At 38.9% G+C, this 12,872-nt stretch overlaps 1 protein-coding gene across 1 annotated transcript; it reads left to right on the forward strand.

Moving 5' to 3' along the window:
• Nucleotides 1-223: 223 nt before the first annotated feature.
• Nucleotides 224-11,393, forward strand: wdr45b (WD repeat domain 45B). The gene is made up of 10 exons (XM_062442230.1): nucleotides 224-397; nucleotides 1,483-1,557; nucleotides 2,597-2,698; nucleotides 2,839-2,926; nucleotides 5,198-5,292; nucleotides 5,397-5,587; nucleotides 5,690-5,775; nucleotides 7,928-8,029; nucleotides 8,440-8,561; nucleotides 9,042-11,393. The coding sequence occupies exons 1-10, from the start codon at nucleotides 331-333 to the stop codon at nucleotides 9,146-9,148; spliced, it is 1,035 nt and encodes a 344-aa protein (XP_062298214.1). The 5' UTR covers nucleotides 224-330; the 3' UTR covers nucleotides 9,149-11,393.
• Nucleotides 11,394-12,872: the final 1,479 nt, after the last annotated feature.

Raw genomic sequence — 12,872 nt, forward strand, 5'->3', positions numbered from 1 at the left:
TTCACAGATTAAACCGCTTCTTTGATCAGCGCTTGTCACATAAACATCGCGATAACGTTATGTTTACTTTTAGTTCGAGTTAAACCCGTTAATGGAGATAATAAGGAAGTTGTTAAATATTTGCTCACTTACTATACACCATACAACTACCATACAACTAAATCCAATGAAAAGTGGCTTTGATGTTGCCTGGTGGCAGCTCTCTGACAGCAGGAACCAGCCTTTCTGCTCAGCACACTCCAGAGGAATGGTAGCCGGCTACTTCTCCAGGCAACACTTTTTGGATTAACTTGCTAACGTCATTTGGCAGCCGGTTGTTCCGTTAAAATAATGAATTTACTACCGTCAAATCCTCACGGGAATGGGCTCCTTTATGCTGGATTTAACCAGGACCATGGTAAGAAGCGGGGCTGTCATTTTTTTTCTCTCTTTCCCAAATGGAAATTGGCAGCGTCGTGGGTGCTAGGCTAACGTTGCTAGCCCGATATCCTCCCAGAGCATAAATGAGCCATAACATTATCTAACAGTAATAGGCTTACATTGTCTGAGCTTGAACTTGTATAATGCTGACACTGTTATAGCTACTGTTAAACTATAAGTTTCAATATCACTGAACGTTAAGTTAACGTTTTCAGCTAATGCTAGCCTACCTCCCGCTAACGCTAAAGTAGCTTTGTTGTTTTTAGCTAGCAGCTAATGTTACGTCAATATTGTCAGCGTTATTTGGTTAGACATAAACATGAGAGTAAAGTTTAACTACTCAAATAAGTGCACCGTATCTGTAGCTAACATATACATGTATTGGTGAATTTAGCTTTACGGCTAATGTTAGCTGTTTTTTTTTATCGACCATCATACGAGTCGTGAACTCAGTGGCTAAACAGCTAACAGTTAGCTAAGTTTGACGGCTATGAACTCATTATTGGATTAATTTATGTCAGGTCCTTCCAAGATAAGTGTAGTTTGTTATTAGTTTGCTAGTTTACAGAAATAAAGACAGCATTTTGTTATTACGTACACAGTGAAAGCTCACACATGGACATTTCCGTCCCTTCCCACCCACACAAACCATAAAGTCAAATACTTTCTTAATTAGTCGGTCCACCTTAACGTTAATGCAATTAAAATAACGTAACGTAGTGGTATTAACTTGTTAGTTTTGTCAGAATTGAACGTAAGTTAGTGTAACGTTATCAGAGATAAGTGACTTAAGACCTCACATGACCTCTTTAAGATCTATGGCACCCTAGATCACTGTCAGCTGTAAACGCTGCTCCAGTTTTACATGAGGTTAATCATTTTTCATGCTTTGTCAGCTCTGTATTCTTTAAGACCTGCTCTTTATTACTGTACAAAAGGCCAATTACTGTGGAGTTGAAAGGTGTTGGGGTGTGATTTCATGTGAGTGTTGTCAAGTGTGTTGATTAATGTTGTCTTGAAGTATTGATTGATTTCTGATGAGCTGTTTCTTCTCTCCTCCAGGATGCTTTGCCTGTGGAATGGAGAATGGATTCCGTGTGTACAACACAGATCCTCTTAAAGAGAAGGAGAAACAAGGTAACTTTATAGACACTAAGATTTATAACTGGTACAAAGGAATATCTCTGGTTAGTCAAACACATTGTTATTAGGGTGTATACCTACATACAATATATAGGCATCACATTAGGCATCAGTTACAGTATGATTAGGAAAAATTATAACAGCATTGAATTTCATTTAGCTGCCTGATGTGTGTATCTGTTTGGCACAGCACGTAGTATTGATGCAAGAATGTAGTAAGCTTTATTTTAGGTGCTTATTAATGATTAAAGTACCATATATATTGGAGTTGTATTGTATTTACGGTTAAGTAGTTTGAATAAAGAATATCATGCAGGAAAAACATGCATTTTGTGTTTTATAAACTTCCAGTGAAGACGTTATGATAGCTTATTAGCGTGCCAGTGGCTGGTTAGGCAAAGTGTTAAGTGTTTTGCATCCCAAACTATGATAATAGACAAATTCTTAGTAGTCAACATCAAATGTGAGGCTCTGTTCAGAGTTTATTTCCATTATAACTGCAGAACAATAAGTCAAACTAGGCAGTTGTGCTGCATACAGGAAAATGGCATTGTGACAAAAGTGCAACTCCTTAAATATGACGGGAAATAAGAGGAAGTGGCCCCCAAAGAGAGTGAAAAAAAAACGTGACTCAGCACATGACCCACTCTAGTGTTACTTCTCAAACTCATCAGATTTAACTGCCATGGGCCAAGAGTTTGCAGAGTAGTAAAATAATCCCCTACGTCCATTTTCGCCTCCTTTTTTTTAATGCCAGTCTATGCGCAGCTCTTTGATGACGATGTTTAAAAGCATCTAGCAGCTCTTTCCTGCTGACGTAACAGTGCTGAAGATGGAGGGAGGCCAGGCTCACTGTGAGGAATGCAGAGAATTCCTTGTCATTGTGGTCTGGGCGCTGTTTATTTCTCTGGCAGATAAATACGCAGCAGTAATGATCAGAAGCACTTACGATGATAGATAGGGGATGGATTATATCTCCTGCTGTTGTTAAAAGTTGTACTTCATATTGACAGGCTGTGTGTTTGGCTTTCAGAGTTCCTGGAGGGCGGGGTCGGCCACGTGGAAATGCTGTTCAGGTGTAACTATTTAGCTTTAGTGGGAGGAGGAAAGAAACCCAAATACCCGACCAACAAAGGTATGCGGTTGGTGTTTAATTTTGCTGTTTTTTCTCTTCAGCATCAGCAGTATTATCAGTGTTGGCTTACTGGTTACATTTCTATAAAATGCTGAATCACACTCGGCGCTCATCGGTGTTGAATTATCTTCTCGTTGCAGTGATGATCTGGGACGATCTGAAGAAGAAGACAGTAATCGAGATCGAGTTCTCGACAGAAGTCAAAGCGGTGAAGCTTCGGCGTGACAGGTAGGAGGAAAAAAAAATCCCCTCCACTGAAAGCACACAAGCTGAAGTGGACTTTGAAAGCAAATTTTTTAGACGCCGGTTTCTGAAATCACTCCCTGTTTACAATACAGTGCACTGTGTTTTTATTCAGGCATTTTATTGATGTGAGAGTGAGAGTTGTGTGACATTACACCTGACCGTGATAGTGTCCAAACAGTACAGAGTAAACAGTATTATGTATCTAGTATATAGAGAGTAGTGAATGAACCAGGGAGTGATTTTTAGACACAATCTGAAAATTGTGTTTGTTTTGTTTTTTCATCATTTTTGTGAAAGTTGCAAAATAAACTTAGTTCATCGCATTATCTTTATTATAAGATGCATAATATCAGTTATTATATCAGTGACACTTTACTGTCTTATCAGCATGTTAAATAGCTAATAAATGGTTTATAACACAGTGTAATGGAGTGTTTGTAACTCCTGCTATAACTATAAGAAAGGTTTTTTTCCCACCAGAATATAATTCTCTTAAAAAAAAAATATATATAAAATAATAAATACATATTGTGATCATATTTTAAAAAGTCATATATTGAACATGGTGCAAACATGTTGTTGATCAGCAACTTCTGTGCAAAATTTAACAAAATTGAGACATCATATTGTTGAAATTGAACTCATTTTTCACAGTAAATAGATTATTAATAAAGTTATAATATGTATAATATATATTATTTGTACGTTATTATGCAATGGTTTTACTGGTTTGACCCGCTTTAGATCAAATTGGTTGTGTGTGGCCCTGGAATTAAACTGACACCCCCGCTGTAGTATAAATGGATGAAGAATGACTATAGTGGGGTGCAACAATTGATTCTGATTGGCAGAAAATTAAACTGGCAACAATTTTGAAAATCATTGGACATCTTTAACAAAAAGTCACTGATTATGTTGTGAAAACACTGCTAAATTGAAAATTAAACAGTTATTATTGTACAATAAGGAGACAGAGCACACACACACACACACACACACACACACACACACACACACACACACACACACACACACACACACACACACACACACACACACACACACACACACACACACACACAAGCAAAGCAAGCCTAAACTATTATAGTTACACTGCTCATGCATTCCAAAAATCAGGGCCTCAAGTCAGAAACTATTTGTTGACACCTTCCTGTGATCTCCACACCCAAACTCAGAGCTTCTTCCTTATTTGGATATAAGCCAAGACAGGAGAAGAGTAATGAGCCTCCTAATGATAACACAACACATTCCACAAGACACACAGTGATAAGGCTAACGCAGTGATCTTACATCCACAGTTTTGGATTAAAATGATCAAACCAGTCATTAAATCCTTCTTCACTTTTACAGTCACATCTTCCCAAATGTGAATATCTTCTGTTTATTTACACTCGTCTGTGTTTATATTTGGGGTTTGGACTGTGGTTGGACATTTTGATGATTAACCAGGAGCTCTGGAAACTTGGAATGGACCATTTTTATCTAGAAATAATTGTTAGATGGATCAATAATGATAACAATCATTAGTTGCACACCCACAGTAAAGATTGATATATTACAGTAACATTAAACAATATTCTAGTGTATACCAGGATATTACCATTGATAGTACTTTATAGAAATGGATACATTCTTGATCTAGTTATCCTCTGTAATATTAGAGATGGGACAGATGACATTAATTGTATCTAGTTATCTTATGAAATGGAAATATTTGATCTAATGTTTGTACGGTAGAATTATAGTTGCACTTGCTTGTCATTATTGACTTGTTGAAGTATTGGAAAATGAGATGCTGCATGAATATGAACCTGCTGGATTCTTCAACTGATCATCCCCTTATCATTAAAAGTCACACCTGGGGACATTCAAGCACAGAGTTAAGGGTTAAGATAAAGATAAACCATAAGGATAATACTGCAGTGATAGAAACAAACCTTTTACAGCTTTCTTAAAATTTGGAGGTGCTACATTAAAACAAATTGTGATGTGAGTTTAAAGTTGTTACAGGTAGAATAGTTCTGATGTGCTTAGATCTGCTCATGACAACATTATAGTGTGTTAGAAAGCATCGATTAAATGTTTGTATGCCACTTATAAATGTTGAATAAGTGTTGTGTTATTTGTTTCAGGCTTATATTAATCACCAAAACTAGTATCTCTCTGCTTGTGTCTTTATGACTGGATACCATGAATGAGTGTGTTCTTCAAATGTGTGTTCTTTGTGCTCAGGATCGTGGTGGTCTTGGACTCGATGATCAAAGTGTTCACCTTTACCCACAACCCCCATCAGCTGCACGTGTTCGAGACCTGCTACAACCCCAAAGGTCAGTCCGCTCTGTTCACATCTGGCACCAGATGTGAAGCAGGAGAAAATTAACCTGCATATTTTTAAAACAGAAATCACTAATGCGTTTGTCTCCCTCTGCAGGTCTGTGCGTGCTGTGTCCGAACAGCAACAACTCTCTGCTGGCGTTCCCCGGGACTCACTCAGGCCACGTTCAGATAGTGGACCTGGCCAACACAGAGAAACCTCCAGTTGACATCCCAGCCCACGAGGGGGCGCTGTGCTGCATCGCCCTGAACCTGCAGGGCACGAGGATAGCTACTGCATCAGAGAAAGTAAGACTTGTCATAGTGAAAGGTGAAGCGATCGTCCTCACGGCTGCAGACGTAGTGACTAATCAATCTTTCTTTTTCTTTTTTTCCCTCTCCTTTCCACAGGGGACTCTCATTAGAATTTTTGACACGTCCGCCGGTCAGCTCATACAGGAGCTGAGACGAGGCTCACAGGCAGCCAACATTTACTGGTGAGCACAGAGCAAGGAGAAATATATAAATGATGTTGATGGAAACATCTGGAGAACTGTCCAAAAAGAAAGGATGAGCCTCTTGGTGGCAGACAGACTGACTGTGTGCTGACAGCTCTTCCAACAAGTATATACAGCTCTGGAAAATATGAAGAGACCACTGAAAAATGATGGTTTGACTATTTATAGGTTTGTGTTTGAACAAAATCAGCAGTTTGTTTTATTCTTTAAACTACGAACAACATTTCTCTCATATTCTAAGTAATTGAGTATATTGTCATTTTGGCATAAAATGACAAGTGGTTAAATATAAAAAAGATGCAGTGTTGTTAGACCTTGAATAATGCAAAGAAAGCAAGTTAATCATTTTTAAACAACACAATACTAATGTTTTAACTTAAGAAGAGGTGACTTTATGCCAATACTGGTGCAAAAATGCAAACAGCTCTAGTGCTCCCTCTTTCATGGCTTGTTAACATCCATCTTCCTTTTGATCACAGTCCAGAAGTTTTTAGTGAGGTTCACGTCTGGAGATTGGCCCGGTCATGACAAGGTCTTGATCTGATAGTCCTCCATCCAGACATTGATTGACCTGAAACATTAGTCATGGTCAGATCAGAAGGAAGCTAGTTTTCTTCCAAAATACCTTGTACGTGGGTTGTTTCACGCGTCCTCCATCACCTCCAGATCATCACAGATACTCCACTAAGTTTCACAGCGGGTGTGAGACACTGTAGCTTGTAGATCTCTTGTAGGTCTCTACAACCATTAGACCACCAGGTGTTGGGGAAAGTAGAAAAAAGGGTCTAGTGCTAATGGTCTTCTGCAAAACTCAGCCTGGTTATCTTTCCTTCTCCTTGATTAAGGATGTTTTTTTTCAAGCTTTGCCTGACTTCAGCCTCTAGGAACCTGTTTCAAACCGTCCTCACCTGTATTCACCACAGCTGCCATTAGCCATTCTTGTCATCTTAGGGTTGTTGAGTGACATTCAAGTGAGTTGGCGGTCATTTTCGCCCTCTGCTGGTCTGTATCTTTGTTGTCCCCAATATCTGCTGCTTGACCTCGTTCTTATGAACCATTGTGAAATTTTAAGGATGACCTGAGACTATAAAGCCCAAGCTTTTCTTTTGAACTCTTTTGGCATGGTCAGTAGTTGTTGTTGTTTTTGTTGCAATTACATTTGAGGCTCTACTAGCCCTGTTTTTGCCATCCAGGTGGTCTTACTGCAAGAGGATAGTGATGACCACAGGACTGTTTTTATACTTTTCCTCCTTTTTAAATAAGATTTAGTTCAGGTTATCACCTTATCAATATCTCATGAAGTAGAATGAGGTGTGCTGATGTAAGAAATAAACAAACTGGAATGGAACGGCTGCCATACATGTAGAGATGTTGATTCGAGGAAAACTTGGGAGTGGTCTTTTTTTTTCCCAGAGCTGTTTATATATATATATATATATATAGATATAATATGAGAACTGTAATATTAGACTGATGGAAAGTTGGACCACAGTGCTGTAAGATATGTATGTTACTCCACTTTGTTGCTGAGTCAGTATGATAATGTGGGTCGAGTAGTTTAACCAGAGGAACTCTTCATGTGGTCACCTGATTAAAGGTTAATCCAACACTAGTTTTACTGTCATGATCGAGTGTGTGAGACTGAGAAGTGAAGGATTAATGGATGACAGGGTGAGGTTGTGTTCAAGCCTCGGGGGCCACGTTTCCCCTCAGACTGTATTAACACCTTCAGTTTTATTTCCATTCATCATTTTGTGTTTGTCAGTGGACTGAAACCCAGAACGTTCCTGCTGTGTGGAGATCATACTAACCACTGAGCAAGCCTTCAATTTAAGATTCACAAACTGAAAACAAATGTAAACAGTTCAACTGAGGCTCAGAGAGGCCGTTGGAACAAGAGGCTCTGCAGAAATGTGGGGCAATTAAGACAGACAAAACAGCATTAAAGCTACATTAAAACCATGGCAACAGCAGTTCAAACTAATTCAGGCAGGATTTTACAGCGTAAAATGGAAATAGGCTTTGCAGCTAGGTTTCAAGTCAGGCCAGTACTGCATAAACTGACTGATGAAAGCCTAGTAAATGTTTTTGTTCTCATTACTTTCCCTCTCCTCTGCTCTGTCCCGTCCAGCATTAACTTCAACCAAGACGCGTCCCTCATCTGTGTGTCCAGTGATCACGGGACAGTGCACATCTTTGCAGCTGAGGACCCAAAAAGAAACAAACAGTCGAGGTCAGTCTCTTCTCCAGGCGGTTAGGGCAATATATTTTTGTATTTTTATACAGTTTTTTTTTTTACTTCCCCTGTTTTATTATTTTTAATATACAGCACTTGTTGCAGTTTTTGCATTATTTTTGAGCCATTGGAACAGAATCTGGTTCTGATGTGCACTGTATGGTCTGTAGTCTGAATGACAAAGTCTTATCTATCTATTATTATGTTAGCACACATGATACCAGCATTTAGCTCAAAGCACTGCTGTCTCTCAGCCATGTTTCTATACAAGTAGATGTCAATTCATAATATTGAATCCAAAGCTGCAGCAGGATGAAGATCAATGCAGAAGTGAAATGTTGACGTGTTGGTAATTTTTGACTTTCTGTATCTCAACTGTGTGTGTGTCTCTCTCTCTGTGTCTGCAGCTTGGCATCAGCCAGCTTTCTCCCCAAATACTTCAGCTCCAAGTGGAGCTTCTCCAAGTTCCAGGTCCCCTCAGGCTCTCCATGTTTGTGTGCCTTTGGAACAGAGCCCAACGCTGTCATAGGTACGTCAGTTCAGTTCGGATACATCGCTGTGTCATCATGTCGCTCTTATTGATTTATTCTATCTCTGCACCAGCAATAGCATCATGATTTCTGGTTATCTGTGCACCACATTCTGGTGAACACAATATCTCAGGAACACCTTGAGCTTCTTTGCAGCAACATCCTCATCTGAAGCATCATCTACTGTCATTGATACATTGTGTTCTATCAGAAGCAGCTTTACTGGCCAAACATGTGAACACATACACGTTATGCCTTTTTTATTAAATTCCTTCAAAGTCTTCACTACTAATATTATATGAGTGTGGACAGACATGGATGTTAACTGCAACTTGACTGGTTGGTGGAGGGATACAACCATGAGGCATTAGTTCTAGTTGTTGTAGTTTTGCCTCTCATTACTAGCAATAATAAGTATTCTGAGTTTGCTGACTGACAGTTTTCACTTTTCTCTCTGTCTCTCTTTCTCCACCTCGCAGCCATTTGTGCTGACGGCAGCTACTACAAGTTCATGTTCAACCAGAAGGGGGAATGTTCCAGAGACGTCTACGCCCAGTTCCTGGAGATGACCGACGAGAAAATATGACCTTTGACCCCCCCCCTCCCCCCCCTTGCAGACTGACTTATTGCACACCCTGTTTTCTTTTTTTTTCCTTTTCTTTTTTTGTGGAGGGAGGATAGTTCCCGCGCTGGCTGCACTTGTCTTTATCTTGACAGACTCTGTTGTAAAGAGCATCAGATGAAGGGGGGACGGAGAAAGAGAAGCACAGACTCAAGGGAGAGCAAAGAACAAATGGACATAGACTCGTGAGGACGGTCTCTGGACAGAGGGACACGGGTGCTGACTTGACTCCCAAAACCAAACACACACACACACACACAAAAAAAAGAGGGAAAGCTATTTTTGTTTTTTGTTTTTGAAAGGACAACTCCGCTTTTTAAGACGTCTTCCAAGGACTTTACAATGGATGGCTATTTTTAATCACATAGATGATTCCTGACAGGCAGACGAATTGAAAACATTGAGATTTTTGTCAACTAACACCACCTAGCCTAACTATAGGGAGTGCCTCTGAACTGAGTCGAGACTGGAGAGAATCTGTACGTGTTCACATTATTATCGTCGTCAAGTATACATACGTGTTCGTGTATATACAAATGTACCATAATCGGCGTTCGCTAAGCAGGATCGGAACCAACTACCTTACACTGTTTTTTTTCCCCCCAGCTGTGAACATCAGTGAAGGAACACCTGGAAACATTTGAAGACACCAATCCTGCGTTGCTAAACGTCACCTTTAGTATTACTAGATTTTCTTATATTCACTGTATAAACACGAAGCGCCAGACTGAACTTTAACTACATAGAATTGTACAGAATAGTAGCAAGAAAAAAAAAAACCTGATCGTTTTTTGTTTTGTTTCACTGCTTCCTTTTTTTTCATAAATTGTGCAATATGTTTTTTCCCTAATTTTTTTTCTTCGTAAAAGGGCTTTAAAATTTGAGTTTGTATCTAAAGATGAATGCTTAAAGAAATAGTTGGAGGAAATATGTTTTATTCGTTTTATTTTTCAAGAGCTAGATCAGAAGATTGTACGCTAAATATGAAGCTACAACCATTAGCTAGCTTAGCAGAGAGAATGGAAATGGGGGAAACGGCTAGAGCGCAAAGTTCACAAACCATATATTGTATGTTTTGTTCTTACAAAAAGTGAATGATTAAACATGTGATGGACTTTTTCTTGGCCAAGTTAGACAAACAAAATATAATGTGTTGCATAGTGATCTTAAGAAACGTTGGTAGGCGAATTTAGAGCCAGGCTAGCCGTTTCCTCCCAGCTTTATGCTAAGCTAGGCTAACCAGATGCTAGTTTTAGCTTTATGTTTACCCTACAGGTATGTGAGGCGTCAATCTTCTCGTCTAACTCTCGGGAAGAAAGTTAAAAAAGCGTATTTTTTCCAATAATGTCCAACTATTTTTTTTATGTTTGCTGTTCCACCCGAACAAGAGAACTTAAGAGCCAAACACAGTTTCCATCTTGAATGACAAAGATGAGACTCAGTAAATTTTGTTCTTAACAGCCCAGATCAACTGTAAAAAATGTGAATATTTCAAACTTGATTGCACTTCATGATTAATGTTAAGACATTAGCAGCCCGATATGATTACATCAGAAATGATCTGAAGGATGCTTACTGCACACATCCTGTTTGTTGGCCAGTGTGGCTCTCCAGTCACAGCTCTAGGGTACATTTTTGTTTAAATCCCGGCAAACGCTCATCACTTTTAGAGTGTTTTTTGTATGTCAGCGTGTCTCTGTAAATCACTTCACCCCGCTTCTAACAGCATAGATCCATTCAGCTAACACAAATCAGGGAATCTGAAGTGCTTTGTTGAACTCTGTCGCCATAAACAAGGAAGGTCTGTTCAGGTGTGTATCCACCACAGTTAGACCCTGTGTGTAAGCAGAACTGTGTTAATTTATCATATGTTTTCATTCATGTTATTTGACAGCAGTTTTGTTGATTTTTAGCGCAAAAACACATTTTCGTTTGTGTCGCTTTCTGCTTCAGATTGTACATTTGCAGGTTCCCCACACACACACACACATACAGCACTTGGCGGTCACTGACTACAGGAGGGATGCTGCACAAAACTGCAAAGCCAACTTGTTTCTGACACATTTGGAATGATTGTAAAAAAAAAAAATAAACCCGCATTTAAATTTGTGAATAAAATTTAACACCTGCTTTTACAGTTAAAATTTACGAGCTCTTTTCATGCTTGTTGAAAGTGTGTAGCTTCAGGCTCGATAACATCTGATAGCTTTTTTCCCCCCACTGTGAGTTAATGAAAGTGTACAATACGTTCTCTAATAAAAGCCTGTATTCAAATAACAGCCAGCATGTACAAATTATGGCTGGTCGCTATGGTCGGGTAAAAAACCATTGGAGGGGAATTACCTGCACTCTGATGGCTCCTCTGGTAATGAGTCAGATAATACTCACCAATCTGCTGCTTCAGCTTGTTTTTTAACAGACAGTGTTGTCTTTCACTCATTCATCTCAGTTGATTCTACTTTGATGTTTTTTTATAGTGAAGCGCTGTTAAGTTTCAGTATCATTGATGGTGGAAAAAAAACTAGTGAATGAAAGCTTTCAGAGAAATGAAACCCAGAGCTGGTCTGATTGGTGGAAGCGTTGTGGAGTAAACGATTCTCGGAAGTTTTGATTGATCAACAGCAAACTGAAACAGGAACCAATCAGAAATGAGGGAGCTTCTTACTAAAATAAAACTGAATTAGAAAGAAGTGCCTCTATTATATTAAGCCAGCTGCTGCCACCATGACTAAAAGAGAAGATGGAACCATTGTGTGTGAATGGAGTGGACAAAATAATAGAAACACCTTTTAATATTATGTAATCCAATGGGGAAAAAACCCCACTACAACCTTTAATAAATAGAATTATCATCTTTCTTACAATGTTAACAAAAACAACATTTTTTAGTAGAATTAATTTTGCTATAAATTCAACTGAAAAATAAGTTCATCAATTTTATGCAATAAAGAGGTTTGCAATAAAGATGAAGTGGGATGTTATAAGAAATGTTTCTAGTTTAAATGGAGTGCTTTAGGGTGTAATAATAAGAATTGTGCATCATTACAGCATGAAAATATCTTGATTATAATGTGAAAAAGGCTGTAAAGCAAGAGTGTTTTCTGGTTAATGAGAGAAACTGAGCTAGTATTTTCTTTAATCATGCTGGCAGCAGTACACTCCCATGGATTTAAGATAATTTACAGTTTTGTTTTCTTCATTCTTTTCCCGTCTTACACCCCTGTGCCAACTCTCTTCTGGTCAGATGCAGTACTGGAAACGGGTGAGTCGGGCTGTTTTCTTCCCTTAAGGAAGCCGATAGTGTTGAGAGGAAGCATTTCCACTGCTGGGGTACGCAGGCTTCCTGGAACAACCTCCGAGCAAACTGGTGAGGAATGTGCGGTGAAAGCCCTTCATTACTCCATCACGTTAACTCTCCATCAACCAAATGATTCCTGGAAGAAGATTCAGTCTGACAAACAAAACAAAAAAAAGAAAGAATTCTCCACACAGACGTACTGTGAGTTTGCCCCGGCAGAAAAGGCTTTTTACTCCAAAGAAATACAAACTAAAGAGATTATGTGTTTTAAATAAATTTATAAAAAAAAAAGAAAAAAAAAAGCATTTATCCACTGAAGCAGAACAAACACCTATCACTTGTTTTTCCTCTTGTAACATAGAATACAATCTGTATAGACGCTTTTTAGTA

Source organism: Scomber scombrus, chromosome 21 (assembly GCF_963691925.1).
Source record: "Scomber scombrus chromosome 21, fScoSco1.1, whole genome shotgun sequence".
Classification (NCBI taxonomy): domain Eukaryota; kingdom Metazoa; phylum Chordata; class Actinopteri; order Scombriformes; family Scombridae; genus Scomber; species Scomber scombrus.